Raw genomic sequence first — 23,738 nt, forward strand, 5'->3', positions numbered from 1 at the left:
TTTTTCAAATTTAGTCCAACCTTGCTCCACTCCCTGATCAAGCAGCATACCACCCTGCATCTTACTGCTGGCTTGCTTCTGAAGCCAAGCCGGGTTGGTCCTGGATGGGAGACCAGATGCTGCTGGAAGTGGTTTTGGAGGGCCAGTAGGAGGCACCCTGTCCTCTGGTCTAAAAAATAAATAAATAAAAATATCCCAATGCCCCAAGGCAGTGATTGGGGACATTGCCTTGTGTAGGATGCTGTCTTTTGGATGGGATGTTAAACGGGTGTCCTGACTCTCTGTGGTTCCTAAAGATCCCAGGGCATTTATTGTAAGAGTAGGGGTGTTAACCCCAGTGTCCTGGCTAAATTCCCAATCTGGCCCTCATACCATCCCGGTCACCTAATCATCCCCAGCTTACAATTGGCTCATTCATCCCCCCTCCTCTCCCATGTATCTATACCACAGGTCGTTGCTGTAAATGAGAAGGTGTTCTCAGTCAACTTACCTGGTAAAATAAGCGTAAAATAAATATGGAATACTGGGTGAGCAGACTTCTATTCCGGACTAGCAATAATACACATTATTATCAACTCATTTGGTTTGATGAGTTGATTCAGGTGTGTTAGTGCAGGGCTGGAACAGAAGCCTGAACACCCGCATTCCTCCAGGAGCAGGATTGGCGTGCTACAGTTGTAATACATGTGTAGAGTACCCACACAACCCATGGCATACAGTGCATTTGCAAAGTATTCAGAGCCCTTCACATTTTGTTACGTTACAGCCTTATTCTAAAACGTATTACATTACATTTTTTCCTCACACAATACCCCACGATGACAAAGTGATTTTTTTTTTGCAAATGTATGAAAAACAAAACTGAAATACCAAATTTACATAACTATTCAGACCCTTTGCTATGAGACTCGAAATTGAGGTGCATCCTGTCTCCGTTGATCATCCTTGAGATGTTTCTACATATTGAATGGAGTTCACCTGTGGTAAATTCTATTGATTGGACATGATTTGGAAAGGCACACACCTGTCTATATAAAGGTCCCAAAGTTGATAGTGCACGTCAGAGAAAAAACCAAGCCAAGAGGTTGAAGGAATTGTCCGTAGAGCTCCGCGACAGCATTGTGTAGAGAAACAGATTTGCGGAAGGGTACCAAAACAGTTATACAGCATTGAAGGTCCCCAAGAACGCAGTGGCCTCCATCATTCTTTAGTGGAAGAAGTTTGGAACCACCACGTATTTTCCTAGAGCTGGCCGCCCGGCCAAACTGAGCAATCGGGGGAGAAGGGCCTTGGTCAGGGAGGTGACCAAGAACCCGATGGTCACTCGGACAGAGCTCCAGAGTTCCTCTGTGGAGATTGGAGAACTTTCCAGAATTACAACCATCTCTGCAGCACTCCACCAATCAGGCCTTTATGGTAGAGTGGCCAGACGGAAGCCACTCCTCAGTAAAAGGCACATGACAGCCCACTTGGAGTTTGCCAAAAGGCACCTAAAGGACTCCCAGAACATGAGAAACAAGATTCTCTGATCTGATGAAACCAAGATTGAACTCTTTGGCCTGAATACCAAGCATCACTTCTGGAGGAAACCTGGCACCATCCCTACGGTGAAGTATGGTGGTGACAGCATCATGTGGGGGGAGGTTTTTCAGGAGCAGGGACTGGGAGACTAGTCAGGGTCGAGGGAAAGATGAATGGAGCAAAGTACAGAGAGATCYTTGATGCAAACCTGCTCCAAAGTGCTCAGGACCTCAGACTGGGTGAAGGTTCACAATCCAACAAGACAACCTAAAAATAACTGTGCAGCAACGTTCCCCATCCAACCTGACAGACCTTGAGAGGATCTGCAGAGAATAATGGGAGAAACTCACCAAATACAGGTGGGCCAAGCTTGTAGCGTCATACCCAAGAAGACTCAAGGCTGTAATTGCTACCAAAGGTTCTTCAACAAAGTACTGAGTAAAGGGGCTGAATACTTATGTAAATGTGATATTTCAGTTTTATTTGATAAATTAGCAAACATTTCTAAAAAACAGTTTTTGCCCTGTCATTATGGGGTATTTTGTGTAGATGGATGAGGGAAAGAAATAAATTTTTGAATTAAAATGTTTCTTTTTTAAATTGTAAAATAACAAAATGTGTGAAAAGTCAAGGGGTCTGAATACTTTACGAATGCACTGCATAAGGATGTGCCAGCAGTCTCTTGGGACCTCTTCATCTGCAGTGTTGTGGAATATTCTAATCAGGTGAGAGAGACTGTAATTTCTTCAAACAATCATCTTTATTTAATATCAATTAATTATTGCAATAATGATGCTGGTCAACCCAACAGTCTTGACGAGTAACCTAACCTTTACAGAAATGCTGTTCTTTATATAGCTGACACTAAGAATGCTTTGTTATKGCTGGTTCCACCCCTCCCATGCAGACCAGGGGGCATCATAAGCCACTCTGGGTTCATCCGGTCATTATCTGCTCTTGGTTGTTGTCTTAACCCCACTTTAGCTTAGTTTCCCAGATGTCAGGATAATTTAGAGACAATGAAGGATTGTTCTAAACTCTTCCAGGCTTCCAGCTCAGCACCCACTGCAGCAACTTGCCCAAGCAAACCCTGACTATTCTACCGATCCTTTACTTCGGTGATGTCATTTACAAAATAGCCTCCAACACTCCATTCAGCAAACTGGATGTAGTCTATCACATTGCCATCCTTTTTGTCACCAAAGCCCCATATACTACCCACCACTGCGACCTGTATGCTCTCGTTGGCTGGCCCTCACTACATATTCGTCGCCAAACCCACTGGCCCCAGGACATCTATAAGTCTTTGCTAGGTAAAGCTCCGCCTTATCTTAGCTCACTGGTCACAATAGCAACACCCACCCGTAGCACGCGCTCCAGCAGGTATATTTCACTGGTCATCCCCAAAGCCAACTCCTCCTTTGGCCGCCTTTCCTTCCAGTTCTCTGCTGCCAATGACTGGAACGAATTGCAAAAATCACTGAAGCTGGAGTCTTGTATCTCCCTCTCTAACAGCTGTCAGAGCAGCTTACCGATCACTGTACCTGTACACAGCCAATCTGTAAATAGCACACCTCATCCCCATATTGTTATTTATCCTCTTGCTCTTTTGCACGCCAGTATCTCTACTTGCACATAATCATCTGCACATCTATCACTCCAGTGTTGGTGCTAAATTGTAATTATTTCGCCTCTATGGCCTATTTATTGCCTTACCTCCCTACTCTTCTACATTTGCACACACTGTATATAGATTTTTCAATTGTGTTATCGACTGCACGTTTGTTTATGTGTAACTCTGCGTTGTTGTTCTTGTCGCAATGCTTTGCTTTATCTTGGCCAGATCGCAGTTGTAAATGAGAACTTGTTCTCAACTGGCCTATCTGGTTAAATAAAGGTGAAAAAAAATAAAATCTCTATCTCGGTTACACCCACCACATCTTGTCTATGGAATGCAGTCTTTAACTGATTTGTCAGCTCAAGCCATCGCTAGTGACCATACGCCCAGATTAGCTGCAGGGAACTAGAGTGGATGCCATAAAAACACAGCATTAGCAGAACAGAAATGATTTCCTATTCCTTAAGTATTAATTGATAACTAGTCATATCAAACAAATCAGGTAAATACATCCCTTTTTTCTCTCACAGCAGACAGGCTTTTGCAGCTCTCCATGTATGAGGACAGACATCACAAAGAAACAGGCTTCATTATATTACAATTAGACAACCCTGACTATTATCTCTCTGTCTGCCTTCATAGTTTTACTCTCCAGGGACTAGAACTGGAGAATCTTTTCATAATTTCCTCCCACAACCTGCTCTATCTAACTAGTAATTATCTACACTACATGACCAAAAGTATGTGGACACCTGTTTGTCAAACACCTCATTCCAAAATCATGGGCATTAATATGGAGCTGGTCCCTCCTTATCTGCTATAACAGCCTTTACTCTTCCGTACTCTGTTTCTTTTATCTGTACGACTCGTATGAACTTCTCATTTCACTACTGCTAATTTACTGGGTAATAGACACACTTCTAATAATGCTTCTACTTCTTTTGATTGGTGTTCCTGTCACCGTTAGCATGGCCTGTTGTGACCACAATGTACCACCCCAAATGCATAACGAGAGTCTGTGTATATGGTCACACTCTCCCCTTCTGACAACCTACAAGCCTCTGCTAAAGCATATAACTCTGGCCCCTGGGCTGACACAGAGGCTGGCAGCAAGCCAGCCTTCACTACTTCCCCGTCGTCACACGCAGAATATTCCGTCACCCTCTTCCCTTTTGTGGTCATGTAACTAGAGCAGTTTGTGTACAATACTTGCCAGTTTCCAATTCTGTCTCTTGCTAAACAGGCAGCAGCTTTGGAGTAATTTGATCTGGGTTACATACATGCCGATTCTCCCTCCCCGGGCAATGGCATCAACGACGCAGGATTCAAACTTTCCCCATTTAACGTTAACTCCCATTTTGTCATCTCGTACTAGTAACACGTTGTGCTTTCGTGCTGTTAACTATGGTTGGCTACAGCGTGTGGAACATACAGATCTACTGTACTTTTTGACCCACTGTGATCGGAGCAGTGTTACACAAAACCATTTCTATCACCTGTACTGCCCTCAGAAACAGCAGGATTCCTCTCTCCGCCTTTTGCAACCCATGTTGCTCTTTTTCCTCTTTAAGAGAGGGATATAATGATGTGACCCGTTTCACTTTGTAGCCTGGGGCGAACGGTGGAGGAGTGGCATATACTACTCCACAGGTACTTTAACACAGTGGAAGCGTAACCATGAGTTGTTTTATTTGCTTTTGTCTATCCTCAAGCACTCCCTCTAATTCCTGGTTTCACGTTTCACTCTTTGCTAATGCATTAGCCAATTTCTGCTTCTGTTCATCTAAGCACGCCCTTCGGATATGCCTAGTTTTTYTTTATTATGGTGAGGATACCTGCGTGTTGTGGTCTGTACCGTTCTTTGATTTCAGTGTTCCAGCTAGCTGATTTTTCACTTAGCTATAGTATGTACATTTGGCTAGCTAGCTAGCAGCTCATTAGCCTACACACAGTGACCTGCTGTAGCTAGCTAATAATACATTGTTTTTTATACGTTTTTTAAACAATTGTTATTATTGACAATGAAAAAGGTGGGAATCTTGTTCTCTTGCCATATAATTGCTACATGTATTATCAATATAGCATTAAAAACACTTTTCTAGATTGCATTTAGACAAACAAAAAAAGAATTGGGATTCGAATATTGGGTCGCGACTGAGACAACCTGGTTCAATTTGGGTCCCCAAGGTAAAACCAGTTGAGAACCACTGCTTTTAGACTGGAGTAACTCCATGATGCCGACGCCCAGAATGACAGAAACAAAACTTAACTCGACAGCAAATGAAATGATCCTCCAGCGATGGGAGGGATTATTGTCTCAAATATCCACAATGAGATACAACTGAAGAAAAAACTGGACTTTTAATTGAATGGGTAATGTCTGTGGTGTACCGCCTGTTAAAAACTCCTCCTGAAACTATTGTGGTAAGTTCAGATTTTCAAAATGAGTTAATTTACAATGTGTAGCCTACACATGAACGTGTTGATATAATATAACTGTGAAAGGGAAGTGTCAGAGGCACCTGCTACTTCCTCCTAGCTCAAACCAGTAATTACTTGATGGTGCATTTTGTTGTAATGACAACAAATTGACTAATTGTTTCCTGGTGAAAAGTCAGCCAAGAAAGTAGATTAAACAGGCAAAGAAAACGTTTTAATCTTAAATTTCATAACAGTATGTAACAGGCATTTCTGTTACAGAAGCACATTATTGGTCTGTTGTTGGGACTTAGAGTGAAATGTGATGGGAAAGTAATTTAACTATTTAACACTGTCTTTTTTTGGTAACAATTTACTTTGATTATATATCCAAAACACATTCATTACATATCTATAAGCATTTCATGAATGTGTTCTAATAGTTCCAAAATGCATTATTAAAGGTTAATGAAATATATCCATAGCATTGTGCATTCATATAATGCTATGCAAGAGGTCTTTAGGTATCTTAACAGATGCATCATTATAATGAAGGCATAGTGTCACCAATATACCGAGGTAAAATAAGTTTTGTACTAGATATTCGGGAGGTAAAATTATGTTTATATTGGATGTTCAGTGGATATTCGGTTTTCTCTAATCAATAACTATTGAAACAAACACGCCATAACTATGACCAAGCATGCCATAACTATGAAGATGGTGTATACTGAATTGGGGGTGGATGGAGAGTAATCCACACCATCTAATAAGTAGATGATCCTGATGAAGGCTGTAGCCTTAACAGGTCGGTGTTTTTTAAATTATTGCCATGTATAAGCCCTAAAACAAGGTTTTTGAAATGTTCCACTACATGAGAATGCCTTGATTACTTCTGGAAGGTTGTTTGCACAAAGGCATTGTTTACTATCCAGCATCAACTTCTTTTTGTTCAATAGTATTTCGTCACACGATCAAAGAGTACCATATGGATTAACCATAAACCAAAGAACCGCTCCTCTCCTGTGGCTCTCTCTTGCTCTATATATATGTATTTTTGACTTTCAATCTTCAATAGTTCTTACACAAAGCCATGAATATGAAAATTCTATGTTCTGAATCAGAGGAGGATGGAGAAAAAAAATCACAGCTTTATTTATTTGTTGGACTTTATCCCCAAAATGTTCCGTCTTTCAATCTTCAAAAAACTCTTACACAAAGCGTGCCATGACTATGAATAAGTAATATAATATGTATATCCAGATATTATTGAAGATGCGTTGATGAGTGGGGGGTATTTTGGTATGAACTGAGATGTATTGCACATATAGGTGGTTTATTTTTTTATAAAACAATTTTACATGTACAATAGTTTTACCTAATGTCTGGCCACATCAAATTTGACCATTTATAAATGGATGAGGATCTAGGTATCGCATTTGTTTAATTTTGAATGCTTATAAAAGGTCATATGTAGAAACTGAGTGTTGCATTTTTTATGTCCATCTAAAATGACCAACCATGCTGTGTATCATGTTCCTAAAGAACTGGATTACTTCAGGGGATCAGATGGTTTCCATTGCTGATTGGAGATCTCAGGGATTTGCCTCAGTCATGCCAAGAGCTGGGTCTCAATTGACACCTTATTCCTTATATAATGCATTGCGTTGGACCAGGGCCCATAGGGCTCTAATTGCAAGAAGTGCACGATATAGGGAATAGGGTGCATTTTGTGAGACAGCCAAGGTGTGACTGATGATCAAATGGCCGCTTGATGATGCAGATCTGAAGCAATATTTAAGGAAGCTCACATTGAGCTTGCAATGCGGGAAGCTGTAGTTCCCATATAGTTTATTCTATAGGAATCACTGGGGGAGTAAACCTCTGACAAAACTATGATACAATATATATATATATTTATATATATATAGTACCAGTCAAAAGTCTGGACACACCTACTCATACAAGGGTTTTCTTTATTTGTACTATTTTCTACATTGTAGAATAATAGTGAAGACATGAAAATTATGAAATAACACATATGGAATCATGTAATAACCAAAAAAGTATTAAACAAATCAATATTTATTTTAGATTTTAGATTCTTCAAAGTAGCCACCCTTTGCCTTGATGAAAGCTTTGCACACTCTTGGCATTCTCCCAACCAGCTTTACCTGGAATGCTTTTCTAACATTCTTGAAGCAGTTCCCACATATGCTGAGCTCTTGTTGGCTGCTTTTCCTTCACTATGTGGTCCAACTCATCCCAAACCATCTCAAAATGGGTAGAGGTCGGGTGATTGTGGAGGCCAGGTCATCTGATGCAGCACTCCATCACTCTTCTTCTTGGTCAAATAGCCCTTACACAGCCTGGAGGTGTGTTGGGTCATTGTCCTGTTGAAAAACAAATGATAGTCCTACTAAGCGCAAACCAGATGGGATGCCGTATCGCTGCAGAATAATGTGGTAGCCATGCTGGTTAAGTGTGCCTTGAATTCTAAATAAATCACTGACAGTGTCACCAGCAAAGAACCCCCACAACATCATACCTCCTCCTCCATGCTTCTCGGTGGGAACCACACATGGGGAGATAATCTGTTAACCTACTCTGCGTCTCACAAAGACACGGCGGTTGGAACCAAAAATCTCAAATTTGGACTCATCAGACCAAAGGACAGATTTCCACCAGTCTAATGTCCATTGCTCGTGGTTCTTGGCCCAAGCAAGTCTCTTCTTCTCATTGGTGTTCTTTAGTAGTGGTTTCTTTGCAGCAATTCGACCATGAAGGCCTGATTCACACAGTCTCCTCTGAACAGTTGATGTTGAGATGTGTCTGTTACTTGAACTCTGTGAAGCATTTATTTGGGCTGCAATTTCTGAGGTTGGTAACTCTAATGAACATATCCTCTGCAGCAGAGGTAACTCTGAGTCTTCCATTCCAGTCCTCATGAGAGCCAGTTTCATCATAGAGCTTGATGGTTTTTGCAACTGCACTTGAAGAATCTTTCGAAGTTCTTGAAATTTTCCGGATTGACTGACCTTTGTTTTAGAGTAATGATGGACTGTCATTTCTCTTTGCTTATTTGAGCTGTTCTTGCCATAATATGGACTCCTCAACTGGCAGCGTCATTAAAACACCAGTCTCAACGTCAACAGTGAAGAGGCGACTCCGAGATGCTGGCCTTCTAGGCAGAGTTCCTCTTTCCAGTGTTTGGGACATAAAGATATCTAACAAAACGACACTACATGTTATAGCTGGGACCCTTTGGATGACATATCAGAGGTAGATTTTGAAAAAGAAAGTGAATATTTAATCGCTATTTGTGAAATTATGAAATCTGTGCCAGTGGAAAAATATTTTAATGTGGGGAGCCGTCCTCTAACAATCGCATGGCATGTGTTCTCTGTAATAGCTACTGTAAATCGGACAGTGCAGTTAGATTAACAAGAATTTAAGCTTTCAACCGATATAAGACACTTGTATGTACCTAAATGTTTAATATCCATAATTTTTATGATTATTTATTTGAATTGTGCGCCCTCCAGTTTCAACCAAAGTTGTCCCGCTAGTGGGACGCCTAGCCATAATTAACTGTAACTGCTTTTGGGGTTGTCATGGCACACTTTGTGTAAAGACTATTGAAGATTTAAAGTTGGAAGAGCATTTTTTTAATTGAAATGTTAACAACAAAATAAGTCATGGATTTTTCTCTACCCTCCCCTGATTTAGAATATATAATTTCCATAGACATGATACACTTTGTATAAGAGCTATTGAAAATTGAAAGCCCCCCAAAACAAAAAACTAAATTTAAACAACAAAAAAGCATTGCATTTTTCTCCAACCACCCCTGCAACCACCCCTGAGTCAGAATATACCATCTTCATAGTCATGGCTTGCTTTACTTGGTTCAATAGCTATTGACGAGAGAAAACCTAATATCCAATATAAAACCAATTTTACCTCGGTCACCATTATGGCTGTTCTCAAAAGTGTACTTCTGCCGTACCAGTGTTAGGGCTCTATTCAATCCATATCGCGGAAGTTCAGCTTTACACCATGATTGAAATTTCAAGGCAATGTTCCCACTTTAGTGGAGACTGCATTCACGGTAAACACTGCATATGTCGCCTCAATCTGACATTACCTTTACATTTCTATTGCGGAATCTGGAACCCTTCCATTTTACAGATTGAGTAGAGCCCCTAGTGAATATGCCAATATAGCCCACACCACATTTGTATAACGTGTAATTCATTAAAATGTGTAATGAATGCGTTATGGGATATGCAGTGCGTTTGGAAGGTATTCAGACACACAATACCCCATAATGACAAAGTGAAAACAAGTTTTAGATGGGAGAACCTTCCAGAAGGACAACCATCTCTGCAGCACCCCACCTATCAGGCCTTTATGAGAGTGGCCAGACGGAAGCCACTGCTCAGTAAAAGGCACGAACGCCTGCTTGGAGTTTGCCAAAAAGGCACCCAAAGGACTCCCAGACCATGAGAAACAAGATTCTCTGGTCTGATGACATCAAGATTGAACTATTTTGCCTGACTGCCAAGCGTCACATCTGGAGGAAACCTGGAAGACTGGAAGACTAGTCAGGATCGAGAGAAAGATGAACGGAGGAAAGTACAGAGAGATCCTTGATGAAAACCTGCTCCAGAGCACTCAGGACCTCAGACTGGGGTGAAGGTTCACCTTCCAACAGGACAATGACCCTAAGCACACAGCCAAGACAACGCAGGAGTGGCTTCGGGACAAGTCTCTGAATGTCCTTTAGTGGCCCAGCCAGAGCCCGGACTTGAACCCGACCTAACATCTCTGGAAAGACCTGAAAATAGCTGTGTCGCGACGGTCCCCTTCYAACCTGAACCAAATCCAACCCAATTGCAGGTGTGCCAAGCTTGTAACGTCATACCCAAGAAGACTTGAGGCTGTAATYGCTGCCAAAGGTGCTTCAACAGAGTACTGAGTAAAGGGTCAGAATTTAAATGTTTAATACATTTGCAAAAATGGGGTATTGGTGTAGATTAATAAGTGATTTWWWWWWAAATCCATTTTAGAATAAGGCTGTAATGTAGCAAAATGTGGAAAAAGTCAAGGGGTCTGAATACTTTCAGAATGCACTGTATAGTCAATGTAAATTGTTACCCTTTTTTCTTTAATTCATGACATCAATGTGTTATGTTTTAAATCCTAAAACCATCTTGCTCCAGTCCAGTGTTGGCTATAATGGTAAATGTACATGTGCAGCACATATTTACATTTTTATTTACAGATTTTACATTTTTAACAATGGTATTTTCATCTCCTCTAGACTCAAGTCAAAGAAGGACACATTTTATGCATAGTTCTATGAAGATTCAACAATGCCAGCCAAAGGGACAAATAGGTCCAAACTGGCTGTGCTCTTAGTGGCATATAACTTTAAAGTTGTGTGTTCTGCATGCTCTGTCAAAGAGAACGAAATCACATACAGCCTTAAAGCAGTCGACCACCAATGCAGCAGAGAACTTCTATTAGCTAAAGGCAAAGGTACTAGCAAATGGAGGCCTGTTTCCTGCCGCCCTAAATTTACAAACCCCAGCCAGTATAAGGTGTGTTGGTTCTTTGTGGAGGGGTKTGGGTGTTCAAAGCACAGGAACCGCTGCACCTTCGCAAGGAGCCTTGAGGAGGCTGCCATGTGGAACTTTTTAAAGCACCAGAAGATAGATCACAGCACGTTAATTAGACTGATAACTCAGTCAGAGAGAATCGCTGTCCAACAGCAAAACCCAGCCGAAAAAATTCTCACTGAGTTCTCAGGGGAATTTCAAGAGCTCTGTCAAGACTGCTTCTGTGGCACTCCAACAAAAATTACAGGTAAACGGTGGAACAACACTTGCTCAGCGGATACAGCACATGTCTGGAGCCCAGTCTTGGTTCATCACCTGGCAGAAAGTCAGGGGAAGGAAGTCTACAATCAGATCAGGCCTCTGCCTCCAGTCTTCCCTTTCCAGTACTGCAACTATTTCATGCAAGGTATGCCCTGTTGGCACGGGCCCAGCCCGTGCCAGTTATTGCACAGCGAGGTGGAATTGGCTGTCTGGCGAGCAGAGGCACGTGGGGAGTGGAGACGCCAGGAACTCCTGCAGCTCTCCCAGGAAAGGCAACGGCAGAGGCAACAGTCGTCTCAAGACGTAGTGCCCGCCCCTAACCTGCAGGCGGCGATCTACTGTAAGGCTTGCTTCATAGCCCTCTCCTCTCAGGAGAGCTTTTTCAAACATTGTGCCTCCTCGGGGCACTCCCAGATGATTTCTGGGGACACAACCACGGAGTGGAAACATCGTCCCCCACCTAACAGCCGCAAAGCAGAGTTTTGGTTTTGCGACAGGTAAACATGTTTTTGTAAACAATGAGAGACACCTATGTCTGCGAACAATGCAAAGCCTAAACGTGTGTAAAAATGTAAACAGCCCTTACTGTCTATAAGTAATCAATAAGACATATTCTTAAAAAAAACATGGGGTATACATTTCATTTGTTTAATTACCAAAAAGCAGCAAGACATCTTACAGATTGTGCCTCTAGCATCTCATTATAGTTTGCACTGCCATTTCGTCTTAGGCCTGACACATGTGAATATGGCACCAACTGCGTGAAAGCTCACTCTGTGGAGGAGCTTGAAGAGTGGCTAATGCGAGCCGAAGAGGACAAGGTGATGAAGCGCAACATAAAGGCTCAAGGCCTCATGTCCTACAGGGAACATCTCTTAGAGGAGTACAGACAGAGCAGCAATGAAGTGCAAATTGTAAGTCATCATAGTTCAGATGAGGAGCACATTCAATCAATAGATTCAATCAAACCTGCATTTGAGTAAACCAAGTTAGGCTAATAATTAATGCTTATTGTGTGAAAAAGAACAAAGCAGTAGTGTCATTAAAAAAAAACATTTTGCAGGAACTACTGCACATAATTATTTTAGCAGTGCAGTACATACAGTATTATCCAACTTGGTTAACTATAACATTTTAATTATCCTCAAGCAACAAACTAACTATGACTTCATTTTACAGATTTCAGAACAAGTTGATGACGTGAGTGTCACTTTTGATGAGGATTTGCGTGTGGAGTGTGTGGAGACTGATGCCAAATTAAAGTGGAACTTCCAGATCAAAACAGAGGTAACAGCTAGCTATAAGTAGTGTACKCTATGTTGCTAAATAACACATTGGTTTACTTTCCCTGTAAGCAGTGTCATAACACTGCTGTGACGATCTGAAGGATCAGGTTACAGTGGGTCCGCTCTACAGTGTGCTCTCTCTCTCAGAGGGGGGAGCAAGGAAGTCTGCTGTTATGACAGTCATAAAATACGCTGCCTCTATGCTCTGTAGTGTTCGAGATTGGAATGTAAATTGTGGAACACAGAGAGACAATTGGACAATCAAAAGTTTGAATAATTAAACAATATTTCTATTTTTGAGAATGTGGGAATGGTCCATGGGTATTTAAAGAACAATCCTGTCAAAGTTGTTTCATTTGGGGCGGCAGGTAGCCTAGTGGTTAGAGCGTTGGGCCAGTAACCAAAAGGTTGCTAKATTGAATCCCCARGCTGACAAGGTCATCTGTCATTCTGCCCCTGAACAAGGCAGTTAACCCACTGTTCCTAGGCTGTCATTGTAAATAAGAATTTCTTCTTAACGGACTTGCCTAGTTAAATACAAAATGGGGTGACCTTATGAAAGACAGGAGACCCACATTACTGTATCTCTGGTTGTGTACTGTCACGCTCGTCGTTATGAATAGACCAAGGCGCAGCGTGAGTAGAGTTCCACATATTTTTWATAAACAGAAAATCAGCAAAACAAAACAAACAAGCACAAAAAACGAAACGTGACGCTACTGTTGTGCACTCAGGCAACTAAATGTAGACAAGATCCCACAAACACAAATGAGGAAATGGCTACCTAAATATGATCCCCAATCAGAGACAACGATAAACAGCTGCCTCTGATTGGGAACCATATCAGGCCACCATAGACATACAAATTCACCTAGMTGACCCACCCAAGTCACTATCACGCCCCAACCAACACAGAGAATAAACAGCTTACTATGGTCAGGGCGTGACATGTACACCTTCAAATTATGGGGTTTACTGATGATTGTGTAAAATATATGATTACATATGAAATTATTTGTGAAAAGATACAGAATAAGAGCAAATCCTAGACGTAGAATTACTAGTCTGCAGTTGGAAATTACGTAAATCTAGTATGAGAATACCGACAACTGCGGAGGCATCTATTCTATGCAATGACCATCTGTACGCCTGATGTATCCACTATCCACTATACAGAGCCACTGAGAATGTGACAACTACGAAAGACATTGTGACTTCTGGGGAAGTTAACCAGAGACTCTCTGATGAACTGACTCTCCAGGAGACGGACCGGCGATTCCAACAGAGAAGACAACAACGGCATACGGGCGTAAACATATACATTGCAATTATTTTAGAATGAGGGCCGTTCATGTGCAAAGGATTAGCATTTCAATTAATATAATTAGCAACTGTGTGTAATGAATCYATTTGGTCTTTCCCGCTTTTTATCCGTCCTCACCCCTTTCCATTGTTTACCAAGCCGTCATACCGGTTTAGCCCACTAGGGACTTATCAATGCATTGTGTTAGTAACCAATAATTATATTGTTGATGTATTTCTGTAATTAATTAAGATTAAGATAATTTGTATATCGCTGGATCTTCTCCAGCTCCTGGTTGGCCCGCTTCGTTTGCCCATTCAACTGTGGGTGGAATCCTGAGGAGAGACTCACCGGGAGCAGAAGGCTTTGCAATATCTTGCAATGAACTGAGGCCCACGATTCGAGACAATGTCCTGGGGAAGTTTGTGTGGTCAAAAGACATGGGTAATCATGAGGTCTCCATCGCTGAGGGCAACTTGGGTAAGGCAATGAAATGGGCTGCCTTGGAGAACCGATCAACGACCAGCAGGATAGTGGTAAGCCCTTGGGATGTTGGTAACCCTGTGATAAAGTCTACAGACAGTGTCCGATTAACCCCTGGATGCCCAGTTAACCCCTGGATGCCCAGTTAATAATTAATTAACGGGCTGATCGCGGAACGTAAAGTGTGTTAGTTGGTCCCCTGCCGGGGTCAGGTTCTCGGGTCTGGGCTTGTCGGACCGTGGTCTCAATACTCCATATCACAGGAGCCACAATGCTGGAGCTGGGGATGATGGGCTCTGAGTCCCTCTCCTTGTTAAAGACATCGTGTTGGCGGGACAGGGCGTTTGATTTCTGATTCTTGGATCCTGGGCTATAGGTTAGTGTGAAATTTAACCTGTTTAAAAACAGAGCCCACCTAGCCTGGTGAGCTTTCAAACTTTTGGCTTCTTGAATGGAGACCAAGTTCTTATGGTGCATCCAGATCACGAAAGGATGAGGTACCCCCTCCAACCAGTGTCTCCACCCATCAAGGGCCCACTTAACTGCCAAGAGCTCCTGGTTGCCTACACTGTAGTTGCGATTATCTGGCAAGAACTACTTGGAGAGAAAGGCGCATGGGTGCCGTTTCTTGTCCTCCTTATTCTGCTGTGAAAGGACCGCCCCCGCTCTGGTGTCCAAGGCATTCATCTCTACCACAAAGGGACAAGTAGGATCAGGATGAACAAGGATGGGTCCAGAGATGAAACGTCCCTTGAACTCCGTGAATGCCCTGTCTGCCTCGGGAGTCCAGCAAAAACAGGTCTGGGACTTGCGGGTTAGGAACGTGAAAGGCGCTACCACTGCACCAAAGTTGCGTATAAAACACCTGTAAAAATAGGCAAACCTGAGGAACCGCTGGATCTGCTTGAGTGAGGTGGGGCCAGTCGGCAACCGCCTCAACCTTTATGGGGTCCATKTGGATGCCTGCGGTAGAGATAATGTGACCCAGGAAGGAAACYTTTGATACGTGGAACTCACACTTCTCTCTCTTGACATATAGTTGGCTCTGCAGGGGGTGTCTCAGGACTTGGCAGACGTGCAGAATGTGTTCCGGAATGGTTTTGGAGAAGATCAGGATGTCGTCGAGGTTAACAAAGATAAACCGATTCAACATATATTTGTGATCTGGGGATGTAGAGGGGAGAATGAAACCTGCCTCCAGCAACTCCCGGATGTAATAGTCCATGCCTGCTGCTTCAGGGGCCGAGAGGGAGTACAGACGGCCCCGGSGAGGTGTGGAGCTGGGTAGGAGTTCTATGGCACAGCCATATGGACGATGGGGTGGCGGCTTGCCTCTCCGAGGTCAAAGTATTCGGGAGGGAGAGCGGAAAAGTCTTTGGTATTCAGTGGATGCAGGAGGACACGGCAAGGCTCTTGGTAGGGGTCTTAGACATTAAGTCTGGCAGTCCTTACACCAGTCTAGTAGGTGTCCTGTGGACCAGGAGAATAGTGGGTTATGTAGCACTAGTCAGGGGTACACTAGGATAAGGGGGTTCTCGGGAGCAGCGATCAAGTCTCTGAGTAGTTCACCTCAACCTGCAGTAGAATGGGCTTGGTCTGATATTCCACCTGACCGGAGCCAATTCCACCTGACCAGAGCCACYTAACCGGAGCCAATCTGCAGAGGGATGGGACAATTCACGCAGGGGATTTGTAATTCTTTGGCGAAGTCCTGATCAATTCAATTATATGCGGCCACGGAGTCCACAAAGGCTTGAATCTGGTGCTGACAGTTGTCCCAGTGGAGGGTTACGGGTAGTGACAGACAGTGACTGGGTAGCCGGGAGGTAACTGCACAGCTCGTCTGGGTCTCCCCTTGTCCTGGCGAGCCCTGGCATTTCCGTCAGTTCTGGGCATGTAGCACGGAGATGGCCGAGACCTCCGCAGTCCCAGATTTATGGGCTCCTCAATGCTGKGTTCGGGGRGCTTGGGGTGCTCAGGAAACCGGGATACTGGGATGGTGTCAACAACAAAAAACGTTCTCGAAGGCGGTTGTCCATCCTAATTGCCAGCGTTATCAGGGACTCGAGGTCCTCACCCAGTTCCAGAGAGGCCAGTTCATCCTTGATGGAGTTAGAGAAACCCTGGTGGAAAGCGGTTTTGTCTCATTCGGATTCGCATTTATCGTCAAAGGATTGAGCGTTACACCGAGGCCTGTACTCTGGAGCGGGATCGATTTGGAGGTGGAGGGACCATCATGGTCTGGGGCAGTGTGTCACAGCATCATCGGACTGAGCTTGTTGTCATTGCAGGCAATCTCAACGCTGTGCGTTACATGGAATACATCCTCTTCCTTCATGTGGTACCCCCCATGTGGTACCCTCATCCTGACATGACCCTCCAGCATGACAATGCCACCAGCCATACTGATCGTTCTGTGCGTGATTTCCTGCAAGACAGGAATGTCAGTGTTCTGCCATGGCCAGCAAAGAGCCAAGATCTCAATCCCATTGAGCACGTCTGGGACCTGTTGGATCGGAGGGTGAGGGCTATGACTATTCCCCCCAGAAATGTCTGGGAACTTGCAGGTGCCTTGGTGGAAGAGTGGGGTAACATCTCACAGCAAGAACTGGCAAATCTGGTGCAGTCCATGAGGAGGAGATGCACTGCAGTACTTAATGCAGCTGGTGGCCACACCAGATACTGATTGTTACTTTTGATTTTGACCTTCTCCCCCTTTGTTCAGGGACACATTATTCAATTATGTTCGTCACATGTCTGTGGAACTTGTTCAGTTTATGCCTCAGTTGTTGAATCTTGTTATGTTCATACAAATAATTACACGTTTAGTTTGCTGAAAATAAACGCAGTTGACAGTGAGAGGACKTTTMTTTTTTTGCTGAGTTTACAAATAGGCCTACAAATAGGCCTAACCTTCTGGTAGATGGAATTTGCTAAACAAATGGCCAGTGGAGTGATGCAAATAATAATGATATTATACCTATGCCTACCTGGAAGAATAATATCATGATTATTTGCATCGCTCCRCTGGCCATTTGTTTAGCAAATTCCGTCTCATGTGCAACAAACACCGCTAGCCAAACAACTGTACTAGGTGCCTGTGCACATCAATTAAAGGGTAACTACCCYMAAAAAAATCCACATTTCTTAGATTTTTCCTAGACCTCAAAAGTGGTCTCCTGATGCGGTTTAAGCATTCTTATGGACTTCGAACATCCAATTTTGTTGTTTTTCTATCACAAAAGTGTGACTTTAGGAGCATATTGGAAAATTGGAAAAATCTGAAACCTGTGCATATCTGAGTTGACAGACTCATTTATCTGTTTCAACAGTAGGCCTATTATTAGCCTACTTTCACAGTAAAGCTTGACCTGACTGTGAAAGACCAATATGGGATTTATCCTTTTAGGTCATTAAGAGTGTATGTCCCGGTTTCTCACATATTTATTTTCACACAGGGCGCCTTTCCTTCGGTGGGACGGGCCGTTTGGTAAATTTTGGGCAAAATWTGAGTATTCCCACTTCTCCAGGCACTATTACACCACTCCATGTGGTTGGTTGAGTGAGAAAGACACAGAGGAGAAACAATCAGTAAAAAAAGCACATACCCTTCAAAATAGCCTTTTCAGTTAGGTGTCAGCCAGAGTAGTGATTGGTTACACTGCCTACTMTACCAATTTCTCTGTATAATATAAACCATCACTTTCAGAGATCCCGCTCTGGAACTTTGACACGTAGAGTATTATATGTTTAAAGGTACAATATGTAAGAATCTTTCATTCAACTCATCGGTCCTTGTCACGGGTGGGCTAATGCAGCATAAAGACCACATCGGGTTCCACTCCTATCAGATAAAAACAAGAAGAAGCTGAAAAACATTGCCCGGTCCAACGAATCCCGGTTCCTGTTGCGTCAAACAGAGTCATGATTTGTCGCAAGCAGCAAGAGTCCAGGGCCCCATCCTAACTGGTGCCAATGGTACAGGCGGGTGGCGTAGTGGTGTGGGGAATGTTTTCCTTGGCACATGTTAGGTCCCTTGATACCAATTGAGCAATGTTTCCATGCCCCAAAGAATTCAGGATGTTCTGCACGCTCCTTCAAAACTTGAGACATCTGTGGCATTGTGTTGTGTGCCACAACTGCACATTTTAGAGTGGCCTTTTATTGTCCCCCAGCACAAGGTGCACCTGTGTAATGATCATGCAGTTTAATCAGCTTCTTGATATGCCACACCTGTTAGGTGGATAGATTATCTTGGCAAAGGACAAATGCTCACTAACAGGGATGTTTTTTGTGTGTATGAAAGATTTCTGGGATCTTGGTCACCTGGGGGCGGCCCGTCAGGAAGTCCAGGATCCAGTTGCAGAGGGAGGTGTATAGTCACAGGGTCTATGTGATGAGCTTTGTGGGTACTATGGTGTTGAACACTGAACTGTAGTCAATGRACAGCATTCTCACATAGGTGTTCCTTTTGTCCAGGTGGGAAATGGCAGTGAGAACACAGATACAGCTCAAGATCAAATTCTATTGTAGAAATACGTTTGTCACTGCTATCAATTCTGCTTCATGAGAGTCCTAACATTTACCTCTGTGACCATCTGATGGCAGAGTCAGGATTTGGTGTAGGCAGCATGAGTCCATGGCCCCATCCTGCCTGGTGTCAATGGTACAGGCTGGTAATGCTGGTCTAATGGCGGGGGAATGTTTCCTGGCCCCTTGATACCAATTKAGCAATGTTTCCATGCCCCGAAGAAGTCAAGCTGTTATGGAGGCAAAAGGGGGTTTGACTCGGTACTAGATGGGTGTACCTAATAAACTGCAACAATCTTTCCTCAACAGGACCATTCTAGGGATAAAATGTTGTGAAATCCCCAAAATCATGGTATTTCTTTGTCCTGGTTTCATGAGGAATGCCTCAAATACACTGTTAACACACTGCTTGCTCATGTTTGTGAATACACTCTGCTCTTACAGTTTCTTCCCAATGTGTGGTTCTTCTCAATCTGTGTACTGTTGCAAGTCTAAGCTTCAAGGCCAGTTGTTACCCACAACTGTTTCCACTTTTTTAGTCCTTTGTTGCTATCTGCTTGGTCTCCGAGAAACAGAGTAGGCCTATATTCCCTCCACTAAACTTTGAAGGTCCCACCTCTGATTTGAAGTGGACTCATTCTTCTATCTGTTTTATCAAATGGCTGAAKTGATAATGCTATTTTTATTTATRAAGCACATTTCTTGYACGAAACAAAAAATKTATTGTATTTCCCCAAGCAAGGGTTATTTATATTTATTTACATTTATGTTAGGTAGTGCTCCTCCACTGTTAAAATGGAACCGACAGCCTTTTAGTAACACAACATTTTATCAAAATCTGTTAATATACACGCCCAGGATGAATATGACACTTTTTTTTACATTTTCTGACAAGCGAGCACTTAGATATGGTCATTTTCACAGATTGTTTGGGAATGACGTAGAATGAGGCATTTGTGAAAATTCTATTCCCAGCMTTTTGTCTGTTTTTGTCCAAAATATTGAGTCATTGAAACTGAAAAAGTGCATCCCGAATGGGTGGAGGCAGCAAACAATGTACCAGGCCAGCTGTGATTTACAACCTGACAGCAAACATTTTTGGAATACAAAAKAAAAATATTGGTGAATTATATTAATCATGCATTGAACTGCATCCATCTATTCTGCCAACAATACCTTATTGTAGGTCATTGAATTTTGAGTCAAATAGAACCTATTTGTAAGACCTCTTATGAAGTTGGTTTTGTAGCATTAACTGGGAATTGATRTGATTGTCTTTTATCATATCTGCAAAGTAGTTAAAACGCTGTCGTTCCACTTTAAGCGATCTACTGTAATGTTGCGTCATGCCTCTAATAATAATGAGGTCCCACTGGGCACAGACGTCAATGAAAAATCAGAGATTTCATTGACATTACATGGAAACAACGTTGATTCAACCAGTGTGTGCCCAGTGGGGTGGCTCCAGCTCAGTTTACATTTTGCTGTTTGTGATGTCTCCACTTTCATTGTTTATTTAATGTCATTGGTCACGTGTGCATTTTGCCTGTGTCTTCACAGAGACTACTTGCACATGTAGCATTACTGAAACAGGAACCTGGAGCCTCTTTCTCCCTGGATGAAAACAGTCCTGAGCCCTGCACTTACTCTACTGGTGAACAGTTATGTAACTCAGACATGACCTATGACATCACTGTGTCCTTCAAATCCAACAACCCGGGTCTTTATGAACAGTGGTTGGTGTTTGACTTCGACATGAGGCCAGTCCTCCTACAGAAACTCAAAGTTAAAGTCAGACAGCAGCCATCCCCTAACCTCGAGGAGCCACCTGAGGATTTTGGGCGCCCATCCCAGAATCTGGAACACTGGCATCGGGGGAACAGGGTCATCGTCCCATGCATGGACAAGACAGAAGAACAGGAAGAACTTCTGAAGGAGTACAAGGCCCCTCAGATTAGCTTGCAGTATAAACCACTTGATGACAGCAACACGGCCATGAATCCCCAGAACTACAAAAAGATAATGCACAGCTTCCTGTACACAGAGGAGCAGGCAGAAGATCAGGTAGTTTCAAGGTAATAACATCAGTCACTTTTTCATGGCTTTGTTTCCTTACTAATCATCTCCAATACTATTATAAATACACATAAAAAACAACCTCTAAAGTCCGGTTCACATCTAACAGCAGAGACAAGGCTAGATGGTTTAATGCAGTTTTCAAACAAAGTTTGTTTGATCTGAAGCTCCAGTTAGTAAGCCTAAGGTGCTCAGATTTCTCTCAAGCAGGGTTTCCGTTAGGAACATGTGGTGCTGGACATTTGCCCGCCAACATTTTAATTGACCAGACATTTGAGAAATTTACCAGACCCATGCATTGGGTTTACCAGACCCATGTAACCTGATTAGGGTGTCCACCCACGGTGCTCAGAATGACAGAAATCACATTTAGAATATGTTCATTTATATTAACAGAGTCGAGGATAGAACGATGTGCGGCTCTTCTTACCGAATTCTGATGTGCACATTTACTTTTTCTCAGCCAACAAGATGAGTAACGCACAGCAAAATCACTAGCCTGTGTCAATCTACTATAGTAGAAACGTTTAGGCTACCTATTCTTTTGGTCAGCTTGTCAAGAAAGAAATGGACTATTCCAAACAGACTTGGACTGTCCCACAAATTCATACAACCAATAGGCCTAGGCTACAAAAAAACAACAACTTTAAAACCAATGAGTGATGCAACAGATCCGAACATTTAGCTTAAAAGGTTGATAAACTATTATTTCTTCACATTATAAGCGCAGCAATGCACAATACACTAATGCAATTATGGGGAGAATAGTTGTCAGAAGGGCTCTGCACACAATCTGTTAGAAATGTTGACAGACTAAATCTAATAGGCTACTTTGAAGTAAGGTGAGACATGCCTCATAATATGTACATTGAACAAAAATATAAACAAAATGCAACAATTTCAAAGATTTTACTGAGTTACAGTTCATAWAGGGAAATAAGTCGATTGAAATAAATGAATTAAGCCCCAATCTATGGATTTCACATGATTGGGAATACAGATGTGCATCTGTTGCTCACAGATACCTTAAAAAAAAGTAGGGGTGTGGATCAGAAAACCAGTCAGTATCTGGTGTGACCGACCATCATTTATTTAACCATGTAAGTTAACTGAGAACACATTGTAATTTACAGAAACGACCTGGGGAATAGCTACAAGGGGATGAATGAGCCAATTGTAAGCTGGGGATGATTAGGTGACCGTATGAGGGCATGATTGAGAATTTAGCCAGGACACCAGGGTGTTAACACCCCTACGATAAGTGCCATGGGATCTTCAGTGACCACAGATAGTCAGGGAACCCATTTAACGTCCCAGCCGAAAGACAGCACCCTACACAGAGCAACGTCCCCAGTCATTTCCCTGGGGTATTGGGATATTATTTTGGGGGGAACAGAGGAAAGGGTGCCTCCTACTGGCCCTCCAACACCACTTCCAACAGCATCGGAGTATGCAGGCCATAAAATAACTGGGACATTTTCAGCTACCAGGAACTGTGTACAGATCCTTGCAACATGGGTTGCTGCATTATCATGCTGAAACATGATGTGATAGCGGCAGATGAATGGCATGACAATGGGCCTCAGGATCTCAAATTACCATCGATAAAATGCAATTGTGTTCATTGTCCGTAGTTTATGCCTGACAATACCATACCAATACCCCACCGCCACCATTCGGCACTCTGTTTACAATGTTGACATCAGCAAACCGATCTGCCCGGTACAGTTGAAACCGGGATTCATCCATGAAGAGCACACTTCTGCAACATGCCAGTGGCCATCAAAGATGAGCATTTCCCCACTGAAGTTGGTTACGACACTGAACTGCAGTCAGGTCAAGACCCTGGTGAGGACAACCAGCACGCAGATGAGCTTCCGGAGATGGTTTCTGACAGTTTTAACATTCAATTCTCTGGCAGCCGCTCTGGTGGACATTCCTGCAGTCAGCATACCAATTGCATATCCCTTAAAACTTGAGAAATCTGTTGCATTGTATTGTGTAACAAAACGGCACATTTTAGAGTATTGTCCACAGCACAAGGTGCACCTGTGTAATGATCATGCTGTTTAATCAGCTTCTTGATGCCACACCCGTCAGGTGGATGGATTATCTTGGCAAAAGAGACATGCTCACTAACAGGAGCATTAAACAAATTTGTGCACAACATTTGAGAGAAATAAGTGCATATGGAACATTTCTAGGATCTTTCATGGGATCAGCTCTTTACATGTTGCGTTTATATTTTTGTTCAATATATTACAACGTTCAGGATCCAAACAATAAAGTAGGATATATGTTTTCAAAATGCATACTGCCTCCAGCTCATTGCAAACTAGTATGTGACGTGCTGATGAAGCATGCCTTCCATTGTCGTTTGATGCCGCATTCAAAACAACTGGGAATTCGTAAATCTCGACTTCCGACTTCAGTGCATTTAAGGCAACTGGGGAAAAAACTATCTCCGACTGGGAAAAATCTATTTGAACGGTCTTCCAACTCGGGAATTCTGGCCTCTTTCTAGTGCTCCGACCTGAAGATCACTGACGTTATGATTTGACCTCGTATTTTTCCGAGTTCCCAGTGTCAAGCACCATACAAAGCTGCAGTAGCAGCTC

The 23,738-nt window shown here is 42.8% G+C and overlaps 1 protein-coding gene across 4 annotated transcripts in view; it reads left to right on the forward strand.

Moving 5' to 3' along the window:
• Positions 1 to 5,436: 5,436 nt before the first annotated feature.
• The window catches only part of LOC111961988 (3'-5' exoribonuclease HELZ2-like), a 40,846-nt gene continuing 22,544 nt past the window's right edge, over positions 5,437 to 23,738 (forward strand). For 2 of the 4 annotated variants that reach the window (XM_023984723.2, XM_070440397.1), the window contains exons 1-5: positions 5,463 to 5,563; positions 10,884 to 11,939; positions 12,173 to 12,356; positions 12,622 to 12,729; positions 20,605 to 21,119. In XM_023984723.2, the coding sequence (XP_023840491.1) occupies positions 10,936 to 11,939; positions 12,173 to 12,356; positions 12,622 to 12,729; positions 20,605 to 21,119 (1,811 nt within the window). In that variant the 5' untranslated portion in view covers positions 5,463 to 5,563; positions 10,884 to 10,935. Of the gene's footprint in view, positions 5,564 to 10,883; positions 11,940 to 12,172; positions 12,357 to 12,621; positions 12,730 to 20,604; positions 21,120 to 23,738 lie in introns of all 4 variants that reach the window. The other 2 variants (XM_023984713.2, XM_070440440.1) reach the window with 2 other exon arrangements.

Source organism: Salvelinus sp. IW2-2015, linkage group LG1, assembly GCF_002910315.2.
Source record: "Salvelinus sp. IW2-2015 linkage group LG1, ASM291031v2, whole genome shotgun sequence".
Classification (NCBI taxonomy): Eukaryota; Metazoa; Chordata; class Actinopteri; order Salmoniformes; family Salmonidae; genus Salvelinus; species Salvelinus sp. IW2-2015.